Here is a 24,883-nt window from a genome sequence, read left to right as displayed (position 1 = left end):
TATTTCGGTATAGTTTTTATATAGTATGGACTTTAGTTTTGTACCTGGTTTTTGAATAAATTTGGTGTTTACCGGAATATTGTGTTTTGTTATATGTTTTTTTTTTCCAAATGTTGGTTAGTTTTTCGCTGATGTCAGAAACATATGGTATGCGGCAGTATAAGGTTTTGTAGTTTGTTGTATCTTAGGATTTATTGTTGTTTGTTTGTTGTTGGTCTAGGTGGGTGCGTATAATTTTTTTACACGGTTTTTTGAGAAAATTTGTTGATGTTGATGAAGTGTTGTTTTATTTTGTTGATTTTTTATCATTAATTTTATCTGGTGAACATAGTTTTGTGGCTATGTTTATTTGGTTCCTTAATATCTTGAGTTTTTGTTTTGTTTTATGTGTTGAGTCACAGGGAATGTATAATCCAGTATGAGTGATTTTTCTGTAGATTGCTGTTTTGAATTGTGTATCAGTTCTAGTGATGTTGAAGTTAAGAAATGCTATTTGGTTAGTTTTTTGTCCTGTTCACATGTCAACTTAATGTTGGGGTTAACGTGACTGAAAAAGACAAGTGTGTGTTCTGTGAATGTGAATCCAGCAATTGCATCATCAGTATATTGGTGGATGTAAGGCTGAACTGATCGCTTGAGATTCAATCTGTCATAAAAATGTTGGCTGGAACTGGTAACACGGGATTCCCCACATTTAGGCCATTTATTTGTAGGTAATTTTGGTTATTGAACATAAAGTTAGTTTTGATGGTAGTGAATTCTATAAGGGTTGCTAATTGGTTGTTGGGGATGTGTATTAATGGATTGGGATCTTGGATATAAAGTTCTAAAGCTGTCTTGCAGACTGCACTTGTTGGGAGTTTCGTGAAGAGGGAGATTACATCAAAACTGACCATCAAGTCTTTATGATTTAGTTGATTAAGAATAGATTTAAAGTAACTTTTTAACGATCTGATGTTAAAACTGTGAACTACCTCGAGCTAGTAGTTCGAGTGATGGCCGACTTTCTTTTCCTGGCTTCTTATCTTTAATTTGGTTGTTTTATTGAAAGCATAGTTGTTATTTGCTTCATCAAAATTTGTACTGGAACTTAATTTTCTTTTGTAGCTACACTTATAGCATTGATAATAGCTTTACCGCAAATATTCATTTGTTAGTTAGCTAAGCGGTGTATTTTATATCACCCATCATGATGCTCAAAGTTGAACAAAAAATGTTGCCTGACTAATTAATGAATGAATATTTGCTGTAAAATTATTATCAATGCTATAAACGTAACTACCAGTTTGGCCACCAATTTTAATTTAATTTCTTTAATTTGCATACTGAATAATTTTTTGGCCCCACATTTTTTTCACATTTAAGATGTTTTTGATTAGATATTATGACTTTTACTCAATACACACAAACAAAGTGCATCGAATAAGAAAATGACACTCAATAACAACCAACATTACCTTTAATACTGCAACCTAATCATCTGGAACAGACCTTTAATTTACAGAACCAACTAGATTCTTTAAAATATATGGTGGTAGTTTTATCTTCCCGTAACAATGTTAATAGCTTCCTGTATAGGAAGACCACGGAATTTTGATTAACAATTGAACTGAAGTTTGTAATGACTAGAGTATTTTAATTACTGGTGCCAATATTTAGTTGAAATCAATGACTATGCAGTCAGTAGCATGAAATTTGACTGAATAATAAGAGTAAATTTAAAAGCTTACTGACTGATCTGATTCACTAATAATGTAAGAGTGATACACAAGATGAAGGAAGAAAGTTAATTCTACCAACAGTGCTAAACAAACAATAGAAATCCAGTATTGCCTACTTTTGAACTATATGTTTTATCCAAATTCTTTTTAACCACACAATAATCATTAGTTTAATTACATTCTAACTTATTTTGTTAAATTCTTCATGTAATAAATCATATGGGAATAGCTTACTTTAAGAAATCATTCTGTCTCTCTAAAATTATTTGTATTTGTTCTGCATCTTGTTTTTAGTTATACATAACAGACAATATAATTACATATCTTGGTATTCGCAGGATTTTTTTTATTGTCATTTTGCAGAGTTTTGTTTCTCAATTTACTTGTATTTCAGAAATATATTGATGGAAAATTGTTTAGTTATTAAATGAAATTTTTTGTCACAGACTTATGTATGTAAATTTGTGTGTATTCATAGTTAAACACGTTTTTTCATGAGAGTAAAAAATTAAATACTAAATAAATAATCTTAGTTGGAGAGATAATTATCCTTTACTTAAATTTGTTAAACCAAATTCAATATTTTGTTTTGTTTTTCTAAAAGCAGTGCAATACATATGATGACTTATAAATGGTAAAATTCATAATTCTGACTGACATTGATAAGTCCATGATTGGAAGATGATATTATATGAATTGATATTGGTATTTTTTAATAGTGAAAGCATGAAGAAAGGAGCAAATAGCAAAGGATATAAATACATTAAATGTATAATACCTTTTGCATTATATGTTGAACATTATCTACTATTATCAGGATATTGAAATTAGTACTGGCCTGAAAAGTATAATTTGAGAAACTCTTTGAATGTCTTGCCATAAGTGTATAAAACCAAAACTTGAATAATAAAAGAAAATTTTTCATAACATTTCCACATACATGTTGTAACTGAAGATATGAAAAAGCAAAAATATAAAAGTATATTACCACATCAAAAAATGATAAAGTAAAAAAGAGAGAACAAATTGTGCTTTACAAATTAAAAATTAAGACATTTATAGTACTGGGCGAAAATGTTAGGACAAGAGAATTTTTGCCATTCTTTCCATTTTATGGAGCTAATTCTTCCATACCATTACAGAATATAAATTTTAACACTGTGGTAATGTTTCACTAATATCTACTAACAATTGAATGAGCTAAGGCTAAGAATATGTATCATTTTTTTAGAATTTCAAAATACTTGTACCCAGGATATGTCATAAGAGCTCTGATTGAATAAACATACTGATCAAATTTAGGGTTTGAAATAGCTGTCATGATACTCCTTGTAATGTCTTAATGCATAGAAGGAAGCTAGCACATAGTACCAGTATATGCTTAAAAGAAATCAATTTAGTAGCACTACACAAATAAATCTTGATTAAAACAGTGTTTAACACTATATATTAAGTTTTGTTGTCATACCATGGGCCAAAAAGCATAGAAAATTGTCAGTAGAGCAGAGATTTTGCATAAAAGCTTCATGTGATACTGGCTGGACCATTAGACAAACTGCTGCAGACTTGAAATGCTCCCCAAACACTGTCAAGTAAATTTTAAATTATGAGACTGGGGCAGATACATTTGAAAATAGGAAAGGAAGAAACAGAACACCTAAACTCAATAACACTGGTGTAATCTTTTTTATCCAACCTCTGAGACAGAAGAAAGACTGCTACTGAAAAATGACCATGTACCAAATGACATGCAAGTGTCCAGACCTACAGTTTCAACAAGTCTCAATGAAAATGGAATATTTGGTTGTGTAGCAGTTAAAAATATTTATTTTAATCTCCAAATATTGTAGAGAGAGTAAAATTTACTAAAATGCACAAAAATTGGACTGTTTGTGATTGGAAAAGAGTGTTATGAATGGATAAGTTCAAGTCTGAAATATTTGATTCAAAGTGTAGATTGTATATTTGACAGAAAAACAAGGTGTAAGATATTTACCTCAATGCATTGCACTTACCATAAGGTATGAGGTAGACAGTGCGATAGCTTGGGGGTGTATTTCTGCTGAGGCAACAGGAGATATTTGCAAAAAAGATGGAATAATGGGCCACTGCAAGTACCATCAGATGTTAATTTAACATGGTATGCCCACTGGTTCGCATACTTTGGTAAAGGATTTTACTACAAAGAAGATAATAACCTCAAACACTCATCCAACCTAAACAACAATTACTAAGCTAAGAAAGAAACTGCTGGAGTCATTCAACTAAAACACTAGTGCCCTTAATATAATTTTGATCTCACCCCAGTTGAGCAGAACTGGGATTTCATAGATCACAAACTTGACAAATCAAAAGATGCTTCCAAATTAACTTTATTTGCATGTAATAGGGAAATTTGGGGTAAAATTCCAAATGATACTTTGATTAGATATGCTTCAACAATGCCTAATAGATTCTCTGCAGTTGTTAAAGCAAAAGAGAACACAAAGTATTAATTGTTTTCTGAACTCAAGCATTTTCAATGGGTTTTTGTTATAATTAACATGAATATAAATAGTATTTTAATGTTACACCTGTGATTTACCTTCTACTGTCATCTGAAAGTAGCCTAAAATATATATTTTTTACATTGCCCTAGCAATGTTTCAGAATACTCTGTTAATTTTTGGTTTATCTCCTCCATTTTGTATAACTAGTTCTCAAACTAAACTTACTCGAGACTGTTGTTAGGGGAAAGTTATGTTTCAGTACTTTGTTTGATGAACTCATAATTATCAAATAGTGCCTTAAAAAATCTGTGCCAGAAAAATTGTGGTGGTTACATAACAATCTGTTTTTGTTTTCTTTTTGTACTACTATCATTACAGATTTTTTTTTCTTGCAGAGCTCTTGAAACAAGGTGAACAAGAGAAAAACAACTTGTTAGTCTGAGGATTAAAATAACTGTTTACATACACACAGAATAATTTTATTTTTCACAACCATCAGATACATGCTTTCCTTTATTATCCCTTAAAGGTTATACTTCCATCCTAACATTTTGTTTACCCCTAATGTACTTAAAAAAAATTAATGTTTATGTTTTAAGCCAATTTTTTTAATATATCCTTTTGAGTGTCATAATTTCCTGTTTAACCAAGTTTCTTAATCTTCTATAATACTAGTCAATGTAAACTTCTTAAATTTGTGATGTTTTTCTTGTTTATATCTCACACCCTTTGTGAGCCCACTAGTTTTCTTTTTGTTTTACTTGCAACTACCCTATTCTTTCTATATGAAATATATCTTTTTGAATATTTAAAATTTTTCTTTAAAAATTTTTCACATTTATTCAATGCCTCCAAATAACTCAGCTATCCAATTCACAACATATAATTCTTCTTACATTCTTTCAAAATCTGTTTTTTTAAAAAAAAATGGAATCAAAATATCGTTATTTCTGATTTCCACATGCAGCAGAACATCAAACCTAATACAGCAAGGATCACTTGCACCTACTCATTCCTCAATTTCCACCCCTCAACCATTTCTACTGCAGTTAACTAAAGCATAGATGATATATTGAAATGAATGATATTTTAACACATATGTTTAAGAAAAACAAAAAGAAATAACAGAAGCTGCAAGAAAAAAACTTTTGTCCAAAACACTATAATTCAAAATGGAAAGAAATGCCACCAGCAGTGTAACTTAGTGATAAAACTATTTTGAGTGAACTGGTAAATATACTTAATTACTTAAGTTTAATTAATATAATAATACATATGTCTTTGGTCATCTTGAGAAATAATAAAACAAATCATCTTATTGACAAGATTAGGCAGGTGGTAGTATTGCTTATGTGAGGATAGCTTGGATTGATCATTGAAATAGTATTTCAAGTATCTCCTCAAAAGGTCATCAAAACTTTACAATGATATACGTTTCCTTTCAAAATATTTATGTAATGACTGAGTCACAAGTTCTATAAATATCACAGCATAAAGTTTGTATTTCTTTTTATTGTTTGTTTGTTTTTGAATTTCGTGCAAAGCTACACATGGGCTATCTGCGCTAGCTATCCTTAATTTAGCAGTGTAAAACTAGAGGGAAGGCAACTGGTCATCACCATCCACTGCCAACTCTTGGACCACTCTTTTACCAAAGAATAGTGGGATTGACCGTCACATTATAACGCACCCATGGCTGAAAGGGTAAACATGTTTGGTATGATGGGGATTCGAATCCACAACCCTCAGATTACGAGGCGAGTGCCTTAACCACCTGACAATGCTGATGTTATGATCAATTCCACTATTCTTTGAGAAAAGAGTTGTCCCAAATGTTGGCAGTGGCTTATGATGACTAGTTGCCTTCCCTCTCGTCTTTCACTGCTAAACTAGGGTCAGCATATGCAGACTCGCGTGAAATTAAAAACAAAAACATTTAATGTGCAGACACCCAAACATAACTCTGAAGATATGCAGAAAACTAACTGCAATGAAGGGATCTTTTTTAAATATTCATCACAATAACCAAGATAACTGTGAATATTTGTGAAAAATGTACTATTTTCATTTCTGTATTAAAGCACATATTACTTTTGCCGAGATTCCAAGTATTTAGATATTAAGACAACCTACTCTCCTATGTGCAACAAGCCTTTCCTTTTTAACTATAGTGGAGTTTTCTCTATTTGAGAGTTTGGATACATGTGAAAACATATATTTACATAAAAACGCACACAAAAAACGGAATTAAAACATGAAAGGGCATTCGACAGGGCATCTAGATTATAGACTATACATTCCTACAGCAAGTTTCGGAAAACATTAAAAATTAAAATGAAAAGTAATAGAAATTCTTATTACGCATTACGATTAATCTCAGACGAATTTTCAATTTATTATGTTACGTGTTATAATTTGAAATATCGAGAATGAGCGAATTAATTTCGAGTTAATTTCAAATATGTGTGTATGTATGTGTTTTCTTATAGCAAAGCCACAGCGGGCTATCTGCTTAGTCCACCGAGGGGAATCTAATTCCTGATTTTAGCGTTTTAAAACCGTAAACAAACCGCTGTACTAGCGGGAGCATTTCAAATATCAAGTAAACTTCAAACATTTTTTTAAAAAGTAAACTGTCATATTTTATCTGCTATTTACTCTACCCCAATTTTTTACAGGGCTCGTTAAGTTGTCCCACCTCGTACCCACGAAAAACAAAATCTAAATTACCCCCTTTTTAATTTCTACAATGACTTTAAATTATAACACGAAATTACTTTTATTTATTCTAAATGGTTATAAACTTATAACACTATACATTTATTATACTTACATTTCATTAGTTTATTTCCGTTTGAACGTGTCCAATCACAATTGAGGTCATTATAAATAATAAATCACTGTCGAATGTACAGTTCATGTTACACTCTCGAAATGTGTTATGCAATAGGTACTTACAGGTATACCTCATGAAAATGTTATGTTACTATTTATTTTACCTAACCTATGTTAAGTAACTTAAAAATCTGAAAATCAGAGAACAAGGTACGAAGGTGCTTAATTATATAGTCATAATGAAAATAACTCAGTTCAGAAACGTAACAATCACCATGATGGTGGAAATGCAAAGGATACCATGCTATCACCTAAGGATAAATTCAAAACTGAGATAAGTTTCGATCTTGTCAACCAACTTGTCACGATATTGAAATGCCATTATGATGCACATAAGGATGTTGCCATCAGATATAGATTCCTTTCCAAGTTATCATCTCTTTCATGTCAATGAATTGGCCAAACCACAAAATGTCTTTTCTGTTCTTTGTCAAATGATGTTGAAATTGAGATAGAAAACGAATTGATACAGTTTTCCATTTTGGCAATTTCAAATTTTAATGTTTCTTCAAACAATCTGAACCAATAAAATAAATGGAGTTAAGAATGCTCTTCTCTATTCATAGACATTCCATTATCCAAAACATTTTCTAATGTTAAGATAGTGCTGAGAATATAACTGTTCATGTTTGACTGACTGATGAATTGTTTGAAATTAAGCACAAAGCTACATAGTGAGCTATCTATGCCATGCCAAGATATCAAAACCCAGTGTTGGTGGTATGAGTCCGCAGATATATCTCTGTGCCACTAGGAACACTTGTCTATAATGGTATCAAACTGGAGCGATTGGTTTGAAATTGAAACAAATAAAAAGGGAGCTTAGGAACAGAATAGGGCCAACTAAACAGTTTGGTAATGAGCACAAAATGTGACATACTTTGAAGACTAGAATTTCAAAATTTATTGACGAGTTTAGTTATATTAAAGCCCTTCACCCTAAAAAAAAGACAATTCTAGCTTTATACAGGTATATAGAGATTTTAATCAAGTTTGCTTCATGATCATTTATGAGAGAATAAAATGTAAACGTTTGCATACGTTTATGGTTTGTCTACATAAGACACATAAATTCTATACAAAAAATTAGATCTCTTGAGCACGCATGAATTTGTATATGCCTATTAGCTTCAACTGTTTATCATACCGAAACCTAAAGCCTTTATTGGTTACCTCAGTAGACAAGTGATAATATGTGGAACAATAGTTTGACTGGCTATAGTTATTACTTGATTTACTTGTGTTTTTTTTTCATTTTTTATTATTAAGCTCAAAGCTACACAAAGGTTTGTTTGTTTTTTTTACTTACAGCAAAGCCACATCGGGCTATCTGCTAAGCCCACCGAGGGAAATCGAACCCCTGATTTTAGCGTTGTAAATCTGTAGACTTACCGCTATACTAGCAGGGGGCACTACACAAAGGACTACTTGTGCTCTGCCCGCTTCGGTTGTCGAAACCTAGTTTCCAGTAGTATACTGGCCAGGTGGGTTAAGGCGTTCGACTCGTAATCCGAGGGTCGCGGGTTCAAATCCCAGTCGCACCAACATGCTCGCCCTTTCAGCCGTGGGGGCGTTATAATGTGACGTTCAATCCCACTATTCGTTGGTAAAAGAGTAGCCTAAAAATTGGCGGTGGGTGGACTAGCTGCCTTCCCTTTAGTCTTACACTGCTAACTTAGGGACGGCTAGCGCAGATAGCCGTTGAGTAGCTTTGCGCGAAATTCAAAATAATAATTATAAAATAACCTGTAGTATAAGTCTGCAGACATAGCGCTATGCCACTGATAGGTTGATTGATTCACCGACAATCGTAACTAAGCTCAATCATTAAATATAGCATAATAAGTGGAATTTGGCTTAATACTATCGTTTGCATTAAAGATAAAACTAAAGTAAATAATTTGCTTGAATTTCTCAATTCGTCTAAAAATGGGCTAAGAAACAAATCTAATTTTTAAAACTTTTAAACTAGAGACATGAGTACATACTCGTAGCTCATTACTGTACTACACCGGTAGAGATACTTTTTTGAAAACGTGATTGGGCTTATAGGTTTCAGTAATCTAATATTCTTAAAATTCTCAGTCATATTACTTTATTGATATAAGTAACATGTTATGACCACGCCCTCAAAGAGTGAAAATAAATGCAAAGTTTTCTTCATGCTTTCAATACAGGTTTTAATGCAACCGAAAGAAAGTAATAAAGGTCGTAAAGCAAACACAATTACACGAACAGAAAATGTATGATGCCACGAAAGGCAGTTAAAATGTTTACACATATAAACTTAGTTCAAAAAACAGTAGTTATGATATACAAGGTAGAAAAAGGAGGGATTTGTTGGTGCATTAAACATCAGAGTGTATAATTATTTCACGTGTTTGAAGATGTATTCGTTCAATGTAATTTCCAAATCACATTTTACTTTATCTATTGCAATCTGTGGCCCTCTGGTGTTCAAGAAAAATGTGTCTATGAGAATTCAATGGTATAAATGTCTTTTTGTTCATTTTGATAAATTTGTAGTGTTTTTTTTCCAAATGTGATATTCCTAAATACCTATTTTTATCGTGTAATAATTATCTATAACATAACTGGAACACGTTTGATGAATTTTATTATAATCATATATGATTGTTAGAGAAGTGTTAATGTTATGAAAGGAAGTGATCTTTGTGTAATATACGATCAGTCTCAACTAAAACTAAAGCCTTCAAAGTAGTGTGCTTTTGCTAGTAGTATAACAAATAGGATTACAGGTTTTAGCTACAGAAACATTTAACACAATTCTAAAGAGGTCATACTTTTGTCGTACAGGTCACTGGTTAGGCCACATTTAAAATATTGTGTTCAGGCTGAAATTTCTCAAATAGCTTTCTCGTGAAAAGAAAAAGAGGGGAAGATTGGACTGAGGTGTTTAAGATTGTACAGGTAATTAATGGTGTTGATGCATCATTTTTTATTATTATATACAGTGAGAATAGTACGGCTAAGGGACACGTATGAATTTTGGCAGAGCAGAAATTATCTTCAACTGAGACAGTTATTTTTATAATATGGTGGTTGGCATTTTGGAATGGGATGCTATCAGATGTTGTAGTTAGTAAATTTAAATGAGTTTATGAAAAAGCTTGATAAGTATATTAATTATAAGGGCTGGCAGTAAGTGTTTTTATTTTAATTTTTTAAGTTAGTTTTGAGTGTGGAACAGATAAGATGGATCAGTAGGTCCCATGTTGTCTCTATATATTATGTTAAATTATGTCCAAAGATTTTTAAGGTAAGATTTTTTTTAGTGAAACCATATTGACTATCCAATGAAATTTTAAACTTTTTATTAAATGACTTTGAAAGGCATAATTTAAGAGACTTTCCAAAGCTTTTCCCACAACTAGGACAATTTTTATCATCTCCCTTGGAACATGGAGTTACATTAGCTCACTTCTGATCCTCTAATACCTGCTCACTGACAAAATATAGTAACAAGTGGCTCACATATTCAGTCTTTTAATCTTCTTCAAAACCATTGGAGAAATATTATCTGGCCCAAGAGCATTATTGTTTTTTAAACTTCCCAATTTTTTCTTAACCAGCTCAGAATTAACTATCTTGTACCATTTAATTTAGCAGTAGAACTAATAAATATAAGTTACAGTGTATATTACTGTTTGTGTTACTCTGACTGTCTCTTATAATTGTATTGTGAGTTGTATAATGTATCATAACTGTATTTTCATAATTCAAATTTTAGTTCTTAACATGCTTTTATTTGTTACCACATGTATAATGTATAGCTTATGAAATACAAGCTGTAATTTATGAAAGATTGAAAGCAATAACATTAATAATAGTATTACCAGTATTGCTATTAGGACAACAGTAAGAAAAGAGCCACAGTTAACATAGTCTAAGAATAGATTACCATTAATACCAAAAATAGCAAACTGTAGCATATGCCAAAAATTTAAAGCCATAATATATTTAGGATATGTTGCAAACATTTTTCAATTTTCCAGAAAGATGTTAAAAAACATCATATGTATATATATATACTGCACACACACATTACATCTTGGAGTTTTTAATACAAAGAATAAATATATTTAAGCCATCTATAACTTTCTTCTGATAATCACTAAAGTTTATGACTTAAAATCAATTTCTGATTCTGTGATCAGAAGTTGAGTTTATTCAGCAAATGCCTTCTCTAGATTTTTGTGGATTTAGTAGAAAGTTTCAGGAGTATTTTACAGAATATGGATTAAAGTAATTCCTCCCACTTTTGTAAACAGAAGAGTGATAACTTTTATTTATTGTGAGCCAACAGTGTCATAATAAAACAGTTGAGAGACAACAAGGGACTCCTTCATACATTGTGGCTGCCTCTTTTATCTCATCGAACACCCATCTGCCTATATCCATTTTTGATATTTAAGTATTTATTAAGCCTGTTCTTGAACTTTCCCAGTCCTGTTGTAGCTAATACATCTGAAACTATGTTTAAAAATTAAAATTGCTCAATTTTCAGAGATTTTCTACCTCATCTGCATACCACAATCTTATCAGTCTTACCATTAATAATGAAAAAAAAGTTGAGACATCAGTCCTGCATATTCCTTTTATAATTTTGAATACTTCAGTTCAATTTCATTGAAGCCTTCTTTCCTTAAACAAGAAATAAAACTATTAAAGATGTTACTTTGTCAGCATATGAGAACTAAATTATCCCAGAAATCATTATATTAACCACTCTTTTAACCTTTTACAAAAACTTGGTATTTTTCTTAACATAAGGACCCCAACCAGGGAGGGGGGGGGTCTATACAAAGAAACAATAATTTCCTGTGACTTTTATTGAACCTAAAATATTTTTACACTGGCAACAACATTGCCTGGAATACTTAGAGACTGATAAACAATGAAGTGTTATTTTTTTTTTGTAAAATTATTAAGTTGTTTTTGTCAAGGTAGTAATTATAATTTAAATTAAGGGGAAGAGACTGATTAACTAAAAATGAAGTGTTATTATTCTTTAAAATTATTAAATTGATTTTTGTCAAGGTAGTAATTACAATTAAAATTAAGGCAACTCATATTCATTATCTTGCATTTAGCAGACTAATTCAATGCCATTTTGCCAAATGATCCAAATTCATTTTTAAAACAACAGCAACCTCATCAAAGTCAACTACACATAAAACTCTTATATCTGAAGTAAACCTAAGGTTACTATTTAGTCTTAACTGTTTATAGAGAGGAGTTATATTTGATTTATATTTTGGGTCTGAGATCGACATTACTATCTTCTGCAGTCTAATTTATTTGAAATACATATACATTTCTGTATTGTTGTTTTGTAAGTTTTACAACTGTTTAATTTTGCAGATCAATAATTTCTTAAGGTTAACTTTTTCTTTCTAAGATGAAGTTCCCTGTTAGAACTCCCTCAAGGTGGATTCCTGTACATGGTGAGAGCTTCCAGAGAAGGTTCTGTACTTTTGCTTTACCTTCTCTGGGATCTAAAGATCCATCCATGTGTTTGCTGTGTGTGGCACCCTGGTGGTTGAAACGTGCAACCTTAACACATCACTTTGGTCTTGAATTCCCGTAGATGGATGGTCTTGGGGAGACCCCTTTAGGGTGAATTGGCTAGTCAACTTGGGTTAAGGTTAACCAAATACCAGTGTTGGACATTCTCAATGTGTGTTCTGGATATTGAGTCTAATGCTGGTATATGGATATAGTGCTCATGAAACCCTGGCTATGCTGCAATATCCTTCTTTGGCATTGTAGTGTGTTCCCTTGTAGGGTTACATAGTAGGTGGGGATACTGGGCACTGAAATGCATTGTCTTTATTATTGATACCTCTATCCCTCCTCGATGTGGATTCCTGTGAGTGGTGAGGGGACCTCCCAGAAACGGTTTTGTTCTTACAGTTTACCTCCTCTGGGATCTAAACATCCACCTGTGTGTTTGCTGTGCGTGGTAACCCGTGAAGGGGAGGAGAGAATCCTGGTGGTTGAGGGGTTCAACTTCAACACACCACTTTGGCCTTGAATTCCTTTGCTAGCCAATTTGGGCCAGGGTCAACTGAGTACCAACATAGGATGTCCACAACAGGTGTTATGGACATTGTGCTCAGGTATAGTGCTCATGAAACCCTGACTTCGCTGCAGTGCCCTTAAGGCACTGTAGTGCATTCCCTTGTAGGGTTCCATGGTGGGTGGGGTCAGTGGGCACTAAAAAATTTTCTATTTATCATGGATACTCCTAAAACAACAAAAAATAACACAACTTGAAACCATCGAGAAAAACCCAACTACTGGAAAACGACCGCACATTGATGAATCTGTACAGTCTAACTCACCACTTGAATCTGTCCCACAATTCCTAATTTTGTATTCCTTAAGTGACAAACCTCTAGGGCAGATGTCCCCATTTTATATTCAGAAGGGCTTAGAAGAGCTTGCTGGCTTCCATAAATCAGTAAAAAGGCTATGTTCAGGAGAAATCATAGAGAAATCATACCCATTGAAGTTACTCCTCATTCCACTTTGAATAATTCCAGAGAAGTTATAATTGAAAGAGATTTAAGGACTGTCCCCAAATCAGAGATCCTCACAGGTCTCACCAGCCAAGGTGTCACAGCAGTATGCTGAATTTTCACTTGAAAAGATGGAATTCTGGAACCAACAAATGTTCTAATACTAATATTTACTGTATCATGTCCTCCCACCACAATAAAAGCAGAATATCTGAATTGTAATGTGCGACCTTATATTCCAAATCTTGTATGATGTTTCCATTGTCAATGATTTGGTCATTCAAAACAATCTTGCCATGGTTCCTTGACCTGTGTCCATTGTGGTGGTAAAGACCATAATGCCATCGAATGCCAACTCAAACCACATTGTATAAATTGTAATGGTATGTATCCTCTTATTTTACCTCTTGCCATAAATGAGTAGAAGAAAAAGAAGTACAGCATCTCAAGACAGTTAACAATCTCACTTACACAGAGGCTCAAAAATTATTATTACCTATTCTGACCAGAACTTATGCTGCTGTAACCCATTTTACTACTACAGTAGGAGTTTAAACAGACCTTACCCTATCCCCTACACAATCTTCACCAGCAAATCTTAATGAAACTCTTCCCAAAATCAACACAGTTCATGAATCAGTGTCTCCTTCCATCTTTGTTCTGATCACACCTTCCAGTCATTGCTGAATTTCACCTTCTTCAAGTCAAGGTGTTTCCATGGGGTCTCCCTCTCTTAATGCCCAAAAAATTAAACAAACAGCTTGTCTGCACCTTCAATCATTAGTACGTGTACTGATAAATTCAGACTCAACCAATCGAGCTAGAGCAGGATCCATAGAGGGAGATAGACCCACATCCAATAAAGTAAAAAATGTGGTCGTAAGTGGAAGGACTCTCTACCATTTTCTCCTTTGAAATAATTACACATGGCCACACTGATCCAATGAAACTGTTAAGGTTTCCAATCAAATGTGGCTGACATCAAATATCTGATTGACTTTTATCAACCCGTATGTCTTTCTTTGCAGGAAACATTTCTACAGCCCACAAATACAGTTACTATCTGCCACTATTCATTATACCGGAATGACAGGCTGTGTGTAGAACGGGGACATGGGGGAGTTGCAGTGCTGGTTGATCAGCATGTGCCCAACCGATCCCTGTCATTGACCACACCCTTGGAGGCTGTAGCCATCCGTGTCTCCTTGGGTTGTAACATCACTATTTGCTCTCTATACCTTACACCTGAAATGCATTATAATCAATCAGACCTCGATACCCTCATTGAGCAACTACCTACCTCCTTTTTAATCTTGGGAGATTTCAGTGGGCATAATCCCCTCTGGGGTGACTTCCGTATTGATATGAGAGGGCTCGCCATCGAGCACATGCTCCTGAACCACATTTTGTTTCTAAACGTCACTATCAGTTGCTGGTTTGAAATAGACTGAATATAATATGATTACAAAACTGCACAGTGACTTTCCGAACACCCTGTATAATAGTAAATTTGTCACACTGCCCTCCTTATATTAGACAATTGTTAATTAAGATTATATAAATTGATAAATATCATTAAATATATTATAAAAGAATTTTACAATTTCAATAATCATGACAGTATATAACACAATCAGTACAGATAAACTTATGGTTATAAAATTACATAGCATATGAAAGTGCATCAGCACCAATGTTATATTTTTGGTAAAGACCCAACACAGTTGACAATCACATGACTGAAGGATTCTTCAAGAGCTGAGAAAGATTTCAGAGGAACAACAGAAATTTTCTTGTTAGGTTTTCCAACTAATTGACAGGTATTACAAGTTTGACAAAATTTAGAAACATCTTGCCTAATTTTTGGTCAAAAGAATTGTTTTGTAATTTTGTCATATCTTGTTGACACCTGTATGAACATCTGTGGGGAGTTTATGGGAAACTTCATATATATCAGAATGATATGCTTTTGGAATAACAATTTGATGATCTACATCTTAAGAACTCTGAAGGTGGCACATCTGGTGGTCTCCATTTTCTCATAAGCATACCATTTAAAAATAAAATAACCATTTGGAACTTTTTTGGAAGTACATATTTAAATAGGGAAGAAATGTGTGGATCTTTTTCATGCTCAGCAATCAGTTTACATTTAGAAAATGTAACTTCACTTGGTGAACCTGATCCCTCACATCCTCTATTAACACTTGCCAAGGAATTTTCAGTAGCACAGTTATTCATAAGATTCCTGTTGGATCCAAAAAATATCTGAGAAAAATCTGTAATTTTGTACTCTGAGTATGTGTCTATCATTTGTTTTTGGCTTAATTCCTTAGCCTGAGCTTGAGTCACAGCACATGAGGTAAACACAATGGGATTCTTCTCAACAAAAACATCAACCTTAAATGAAACAGTGATCAACTCACTCTCCATTTTGGGTACAACTTCTTCTCAAGTCAAATCATTTCTCAGCAATAATGATGCACCCTTAATTGGCAGAGTAGGTCTTATTTCAAGCACAACTTTTCCAGAAATAAGATTTGATGATAAATGTTATGAAGAGAAACATTAACAAAGCCAGTGGTAGTAGAACTGAAATATAAAGGCAATATACTTTTTAACAACAGTGATTTAGTTGCTCCAGTATCACATAAAATACATATGAGTATCAATGTCATTTGTCAAATATACAGAATCAACAAACAGGAAAAGTTAAAATTCTTCTGTAACTACGTCAGCCCATATATCAGCGACTAAACAATGTGAGGAAATCTGGTGGAACTGTGTCTAAATGTGAACACAAATTCACTGAGTGTTGCTTCCTCCTCTTCTTTTCTTTTTAAAACATCAGAAATCAGACATGACATGACCACATTTTTACAAAAAAAAATGGCAGACAAGTCTTGATAGTTTTGATGAAATTTTATCCTAACTGTCAGCTGGAATTTTTAGAAGGATCATCAACTTTAGTGGATTGAAGAGGCATAGGTTTTGTTGAAATGGTAGGAGCTTCTTTTTATGAAAAGTGTTTTTATGTATTAAAGTGTAATCATTGAAAAGAGAAGCTACTTTCTGCAGTGTTTCAACTTTCTTTTCATTCAAGTAAGTTTTGAGGTTGCCACTTGCATAAAATTTAAATTCCTCAATTGGACATAATTGTCTTAGTTTGTTGAAACTGTTGCCAATATACATAAATTACACCTTCAATCAGAATAAACCTGTCTTACTTGTGATGATCTCAAAATATTTTTCCATGAGCCATTCAATAGTTAGGACAACCTTCTCAAAATGGAAGTATTTATCAACTTCATTTTCGGTAAATGGTGGAACTTTAATGTATTAAATGAGCTGAAAGTTGTCATTTTGATGTGGCCAATTACAGTGGTATCTTATTGAGGGTTCACAATGAGTAAATTAATTCTAAGTTGATATAGACACAGTTCACTGAACAGGTAACTATGTAGCTTTTCACTGGTCATGTGAGTTTTCAACAGCTGAAGTTACACAATGTCTTCATAGAAATACTAATGTTTGAAGTTAATCTGTTTAAGTTAAATGGTTTGTAATGTAAGAATTTTATAAACATTCGTGATGAAAAATCTGAAGTTCCCAATTAATAAGCTTTAATCACAGTTATAGCTTCTAAGGTTTATAGTATACCAACTGCAGCAAACCAACAATATATACTGTCTCTTGGTGCATTGTATTGGTTAATTTTATAAACTAGAAAGGAAAGTTTCTAGAAATGTAACCTAAGGAAACAATACTGGCAATCAGTAGTATTTACATAAACACACAATACATTGTTGATTCTAATAGTCAAGAATATTCTACAAATTCAGTGAATAGATGGGAATTTCTTAATACAGATTTAACAATATAAGTTACATGTGTTTTTAAGTATATATATTTAACTGAAACAAACATCAATTTTAAAATGAGTATATGATAGTAAATCCGTCACAATTTGCCAATCACTGGAATGCAAAATTTCTTCCCTTTGGTTTTCAGTCTATCATTCCTGGGGGTGGATGCTTTCAGTCAAGGTTGCAGAGGTCTTCACTTATTTTTCTCCCCTCCAATCAGATTCCTCTTCATTATCATTTTCCCTATCCAGGCTGCTCCTTGGCCTGTTTTGCTGTTTGCTCAGTATTACCTTCTCAGATGTGGCTTCCTCTTCTCTTGCCCATGTAGGAGTTGCAGCTCCTGCCTCAGCTGTGTCCTTACCACTTCTCCACCAATTGTGATTGAACATATTTCATCCCAACACCATACTTCATCTTTACACTTGGATTTCTGGTCTCTTGCCTCAGCCCAGAAATTCAGCCCTTATGTAATGTCTTTCCTTGTCCATACTGTGTGCCCTTCCTCCTTGTCTTTGTACCAGAGACACTGGTATTACTACATACTTTGGTCTTTTGCACTGGTTTTCAACCATCTCAACCTTCTGTTCCTCACCTGGTTGTTTCATCAGGTTTGTTTACTTCTCATTTTGGGGTTGCCCTGTTAAATGCCTTCCATTCACTTCTATCTCCTTCCCAGGTATTTTTCTTCTTTTACATTGCTTTTGTTTGCTCTGCTTGAGTAGGATCTCAGTTTTGTCCTTCATGTCCTCTCTGATTCTCCTTTTGAATTCATTGTAATGTTTTACCTGTAATAGTTTTCCCTTCAGACTCGTTTCCTCCTCATGGCATGTGTTCATTATCATTTCTTTATTTATGCCATTAATGGCCCCTTGGTGTGGATTCCTGTATGTGGTGAGGAGACCTCCTAGGAAAGGTTCTGTTTTTTTCAGTTTACCTCCTCTGGGATCTAAACATCTACCCATGTGTTTGCCATGCATGACAACCCATGAAGGGGAGGAGAGGATCCTGGTGGTTGAGGGTTCCAACCTTAACACACCACTTTGGCCTTGAATTCCTGTAGACAAGCAGCCTTCAGGTGGCCCTCTTTGGGTCATTTGGCTGGTCTGCTTGTGCTAGGGTCAACCAAGTACCAGTGTTGGATGTTCTCAACAGGTGTTGTAGACATTTTATCTGATGCTGGTGTTTGGGTATAGTGCTTATGAAATATTGGTGTGTTGCAATGCTCTTGTTTGACATTGTAGTGTGTCCCCTCGTAGGGATCCATGGTAGGTGGGGTCTGTGGGCACCAAAATTTTCCTTTTTTCATTATGGATACTCTAGTTAAAAATCTTAATAGTGAAAAAACAGTAAAAGTAAACGACCACACCTTGAAGATTCTGAGCAGCAGTCCTCACTATCTGTACCACCTGTTGTATCTCATTTTCTTATATTGCATTCACTTTCAGACAAACCTTTAGGGCAAATGTCTCCCTTTTTCATTCAGAAGGGACTAGAGGGACTTGCTGGCTTTCCAAAGTCAGTGAAGAAGCATCGATCTGATGACATATTGGTGGAAACATCCACATCTCCACACTGTGAACTCCTCTTGCATTCAAAGGCAATTGGGGATATACCTATTGAGGTTGCACCTAATGCTACTTTGAATTCATCATGAGGAGTTATTGTTGAGAGGGATTTGAAGAACATTTGATAGTCAAAGATTCTCATTGGTTTCTGCGGTGAGGCATATATCCACTCGCAAAGATGGAATTATGATGCCGACCAACGTCCTCATTCTCACATTTACGTCATCAAGTCTGCCTGCCACCATCAAGGCAGGTTATCTTAACTGCAGAGTACAGCCATACATTCCAAACCCTCTCCAATGTTTCCAGTGTCAGTAGTTCGTTCACTTGAAGATGTCATGTCATGATACCTTGGCATGTGTTTGTTGTGGTGGCAAGGACCACGATGCTTTTGAGTGTAAAATGGACCCTCATTGCATCAATTGTAATGGCTCTCACCCATCCTACTTTTGTTCTTTCCCTAAATGGTTGGAAGAAAAAGAGGTGCAGCATTTAGGATTCATAACATTACTTACCTTGAGGCTCAAAAGTTGTTGTCCACCACTTCATATCGGACGTATGCTGCTGCACTTCGTTCCACAGCTACAGTGGGAGTACAGACAGATCTCTCTGTGCCTCCAAAAGAATCTTTCTCAAACCAAATGAAAAGTATTTTGACTTTCATGGTTAAAAGGGTTGATGAATGAACTTCAACACCCACCTCTGTAACTTCCATACATTCCAACAAATCCCAAGATACCCTTTCTTTGGTTTTGGATACAGGCATTTCCTTTGATACATCTTTTTCCACCCCAAGAATCAAAATGATCATTTATTCATGTCCTCAGTCACTGGAATTCTCTTCCAACAGCAAAGACCTGCCCATTCAACCTAGGGTAGGATCCATGGAGATCGATATACCTCCCTTGCATAAAAACAGTAAAGAAAAAAGATGTCATAAACAGAAGTGTTCTCCACCTAATTCACCTACTCATAAATGAAAATGGCCACCTTGCTACAATGGAAATGTTGAGGTTCACATTCTAATCTGGACAACATCAGAACAATGATTGCTTCCCAGCATCATGTATATCTCTCTTTACAGGAAACATTTCCTAAACCTGCCAATACAGAAAAGACAGGCTGTGTGATGGGTGAGTGCATGGAGGGGTGGCACTGTTGGTTGATCAGCATGTGTCCACCGTGTCTTTGCCACTTTACACACCCTTGGAGGCCATAGCTATCCGTGTTTCCTTGGGTCATACCATAACTATTTGTTCTGTCTACAGGTCGCCAGGAGAGACCTATGATCAATTAGACCTTGATACTCTCATTAAACAGTTGCTGTCTCCATTTTTAATCCTAGGGACTTTGATGGACATTAACCCCTCTGGGGAAGTACTGATATTGGTGGAAGGGGTTGTTTCGTAAAGCATATGTTCTCTGATCACAATTTTTCTCTTTTCAACACAGGTTCTTCTACTTATTTTCATGCACCTAGTCAGTCCCTTACTGCTATTGATCTCTCAATTTGCTCCCCTTCGTTATTCTCCCATTTTTTGAGTGGTTGATGATAATCCATAAAGCAGTGATCATTTTCCTATAATTTTGAGAGAGACTGGCTGTAGTCAATGCCACCTGACCTGTGTGCCCCAGTGGAAGCTGGATCATGCAAACTAACCCTCTTTCACTGCTCTTGCAGAATTTGATCCTGCCATCATCTGTAAGCCATCAGTAGACAACTGTGTGGCAGCAGTAACTGACTGTGTTATACAAGCATCTGCTCAGTGTATTCCTAAAACCTCAATACATTTTCCACTATATCCATGTTTGTGGTGGAATCCTGCCTGCCACATGGCACTGAAGGCTCAAAAATGGGCCTGGGATACTTTTCTTAGGTATCCCACACTCTTGCACCACATCGCTTTCCAGCAGGTTTGTGCACATACTTGGTCAGTAAGATGTCAAAGCCACAGGAATCTTGGATTACATTCACAACCAGCATATTTTCTACCATCAGTTCAAAAGTCATATGGGACGAGATTGGAAAGGTCAGTGGTCATTATAACTCTGTCCCTCTCTTGATCTTGCTCTCCAATGGCTAAAAAGTGGCTGATATCCAGAGCATTGCTGATACTCTAGGTGAAAGCTTTTGCCAGGTATCTAGCACTTCTGCTTCTTCTTCCACTTTCTTAGCCATAAAGACTCTGGCAGAGCAAACACCTCTGTCCTTTTGAGCTGATTGTCTCTATGACTTTTATCATCCTTTTACAATGGTGGAACTCAAACTGGACCTTTATTGGTCTTGCAGTACATCAGTTGGACCTGATGATATACAGTATGAAATGCTGCACCATATATCTCCTGCTTCTCTTATAATTCTTCTGCTTGTTTTTAACTGAATCTGTCAGGAGAATGTTTTTTCTGATGCCTGGTGCTAGGCTATTGTCCTACCTTTCTCTAAGCCTGGGAAGGATCCCAAGATTCCTTCAAACTGCCGTCCAATTGCTTTGATGAGTTGTCTCTGTAAGACCTTAGAGAGGATAGCTGATGCTCATTTCATTCGGTTCCTTGAATCAGACAACCTTCTCTCATCCACCCAATATGGGTTCCAACAACAGCACTCCACCATAGACCACCTGATTTGACTTGAAAGGTCTATCTGAGAAGCCTCTCTCAAACAACATCTTGTATCAGTATTCTTTGACATTGAGAAGGCTTATGATACAACTTGGAGGTATAGCATTTTGCAAAACCTTAATATATATGGGTTATATAGCCATTTGCCTATTTTTATTAATTTTTTAATGGAGAGGATATTCCAAATTTGTGTTGGTTCATCACTTTCCTGTTCTTTTCTACAGGAACTTGGAGTCCCTCGGGGCTGTGTTTTGAGTGTTGCACTTTTCAGTTTAAAGATTAATGCCATCATAGAACAACTCCCTCTTACAGTTGCAAATGGGTTCCATGTTGATGACTTTCACATCTCCTGTCAATCTTTGAACATGTATATTGAGCACCAGTTACAGACTGCCCTTGATCATTTACTGAAGTGGACCATGGCAAATGGCTTTACCTTTTCTTCTTCTAAAACACTTTCCATGCACTTTTGCCACTGATGGGGTATTCATCCAGATCCTGAACTCTGTATTGGCAAAGTTGTGCTGCTTGTGGCCCCTGAGACAAAGTTTTTGGGGCTTATCTTTGACCATAAGCTGACTTTTGTACCACACATCAAGCTGCTAGGGGTCAAATGTACAAGAGCTCTGAACATCCTCTGTGTCCTCGCTTCCACCACCTGGGGAGCGGATCAATGTTCTATGCTAAAGATGTGTCGTGCTCTTATTCATTCGAAACTCGAGTATGGATCACTGGTCTATAGCTCTACCAGGAATTTGGTCTTAATGATGCTGGACCCCATTCATAATCAAGGACTTCAGCTCTGTACTGGGACTTTCTGCACTTCGCAAGTTCAGAGCTTATATGTAGAGTCTCATGAACCTTCTTTGCACCTCTGCCATTTGCAACTGTCTTTACTATATGCTTTGAAGTTTTGTTCCTCACCAAAACATCCCACCTAGAATTGTGTTTTCCATCCTCGGTGGGCCATAGTTTTTCGAGAATAGATGATCTACCATTGCTCCTTTTGGCCTTCATATCCAGGCACAGTTAAATGAATTGGGTCTGCCCTTCGATAACAATACTGTATCCACTGGTCAGCCAGTTCCACCATGGCTTATTACAATCTCCAAATGGGACCTTTCTTTAACTCATTTGAGAAGAGCAGATACTTCCAATTGGAAGTACCTTCTTTTATTTGCTGAACATCTTTCAAATCATCTTTCCATTCCTATTTATACAGATGGTTCAAAATCAGGTGACTCTGTGGGCTCTGCCATGGTTTGTTGCAGTTTGGTGGTTGTGTGCAGGGTCTGCTTTATAGCTTCTGTATTCACTACTGAACTGTATGCCATTTTTCTTGCCCTGGATCACATAGAAGCTAAGCAGTATTCAAACCGCACTATTTATGCTGACTCGTTTATCTCTCTACTGGTCTTGGAATTGCTTCACATTAGTTCACACCCTGTTATTGCCGTTATTCAAAACCAACTGGTCAAACTATCTTTAATATCTATTTCTATCCAGTTTTTCTGGATACTGGGCCATGTTGGTATTTGTGGGAATGAGCTTGCTGATGCTGCAGCTAAATCTATCTGCTCTGGCACTATCACTGCTCTGCCTGTTCCATTTATGGATTGTGGTCCTGTGTTGAAGGCTTGACTCCATGCCAGTTGGCAGTTGACTTGAAATGAGCAATGTGACAACAAGTTTTTCGAAATAAAACCCTATATTGGACTTTGGCCTTCTTTCTTCCGTGAGGATCGGAAAGAGGAAATTGTTCTAATTAGACTATGCATTGGTCACTGTTTTTTAATGCACCATTTTCTTTTATCTGGAACTGATGCATGATTGTGTAGTCTGTGTGATACTCAGGTCACAGTAAACCACATTTTACTTTCTTGCCGTTATGATTCTCAACGACAATGCCATTTTCACCATATTCTATCCAAAGGTTTGTCCCTAACATTAGACATTATTATTATCACTTTTTTATATACAAAGTATTGCTACTTATGGACTTTACAAGTAAAGAAGATTGGGATTTCTGCCCATCCCAACTAGCATGTAATTCTTACAATCTGGGTTTTTGCTTTTCAAAATAGAGAATTACAGACACTCATTGCACTATCTCCCGTGTGTTGTTTCTTTGGACTCCACACTGTATATTCTTCCTATTCCCTTTCCTACTAGTGGAGCAAAGAAATCCTTGCCACTTCTGGTTCCTAATTGTTGGAGTAGTAAGCTATTGAAATTTCCTGGTGTGTAATAGCTCATATGTACCCACTTAGCAAGAATAGGATTACTGTCATTATACTTATTGATTATGTAAAGATATAATGTTGTGGATCCAAAGTGTTTTCCTTGGATATTTTTTGCCTAGGCTAGCTGTACTTGTTGATCACAAAATAATCATAGTGATTACAATGTGGGATTCTAACTTTATGTGAATGGAGATAGTACCATTTCAGAAGTTGACATTTTCATACATATGTAGTTACCTTCATTCACCCACTTTTCACCCTTCCTCCATACTGATATGCTGGTGTTTCTACTTTGTACCTACCAATTTTTGAAAGTAAGGATTGTGCTAGAATAGGAGAAGGAGCTATTTGCTCGAAAATAGACAGCTCACTATGATTGGTGGAGGGTGGTCACATTAATAGCATGTTCTGAAATGGTCCAAAATAAAGAGGGGGTATAAAAGACTGGTGTGATGTTTGTAATAAAATATTTAACAATGCTTAGAAGGTAAACCAAGGTAAAGATTGGTATGTATCTATTGGAAATACATTTTCAGTAGAAGAAAATATTTACTTACTCTATAAAATTCATACTTTGAAAAGTTAAGTATTTGCTTGTCATTATAGTGTTAACAAATATAATAAATTTGCAAGTGAAGAAAATTAGTTGTTTTTTTTTGGTGTTAAATAAGCCCAGTTCTTGAACCCAACATAAATCTAAGTAATATTATGTTTTAATTTATTGGGTGAAATAATGTCATCAGTGAAATTTGATGATTTTTATTTTTTTGAAAGGAAACCAAGATATCAGTACTAAATACCTTTTAATATGAGTTCTTCTGAAGAAGTATCATGGATTTCTTGGTTTTGTGGCCTTCGTGGGAATGAATTCTTTTGTGAGGTAAATCTCATTTCTGAAAATGTAATAAAACAATTTTTTTTTGCAAGAAATGGAGAAAAT

The 24,883-nt window shown here is 35.0% G+C and overlaps 1 protein-coding gene across 4 annotated transcripts in view; it reads left to right on the top strand.

Annotated features, from left to right (window-relative positions):
• Positions 1-24,883, top strand: part of LOC143245021 (casein kinase II subunit beta-like) — a 199,429-nt gene that overhangs the window by 161,422 nt on the left and 13,124 nt on the right. The window contains exons 1-3 of one of the 4 annotated variants that reach the window (XM_076490778.1): positions 9,552-9,593; positions 9,923-10,036; positions 24,718-24,823. In XM_076490778.1, coding sequence (XP_076346893.1) covers positions 24,752-24,823 — 72 coding nt within the window. In that variant the 5' untranslated portion in view covers positions 9,552-9,593; positions 9,923-10,036; positions 24,718-24,751. Of the gene's footprint in view, positions 1-9,507; positions 9,594-9,757; positions 10,037-24,717; positions 24,824-24,883 lie in introns of those variants that run through there. The other 3 variants (XM_076490779.1, XM_076490777.1, XM_076490776.1) reach the window with 3 other exon arrangements.

The sequence above is a fragment of the Tachypleus tridentatus genome, chromosome 2 (genome assembly GCF_004210375.1).
Source record: "Tachypleus tridentatus isolate NWPU-2018 chromosome 2, ASM421037v1, whole genome shotgun sequence".
In the NCBI taxonomy this organism is placed as follows: Eukaryota; Metazoa; Arthropoda; class Merostomata; order Xiphosura; family Limulidae; genus Tachypleus; species Tachypleus tridentatus.
This window is presented reverse-complemented; position numbering and strand designations above follow the sequence as displayed.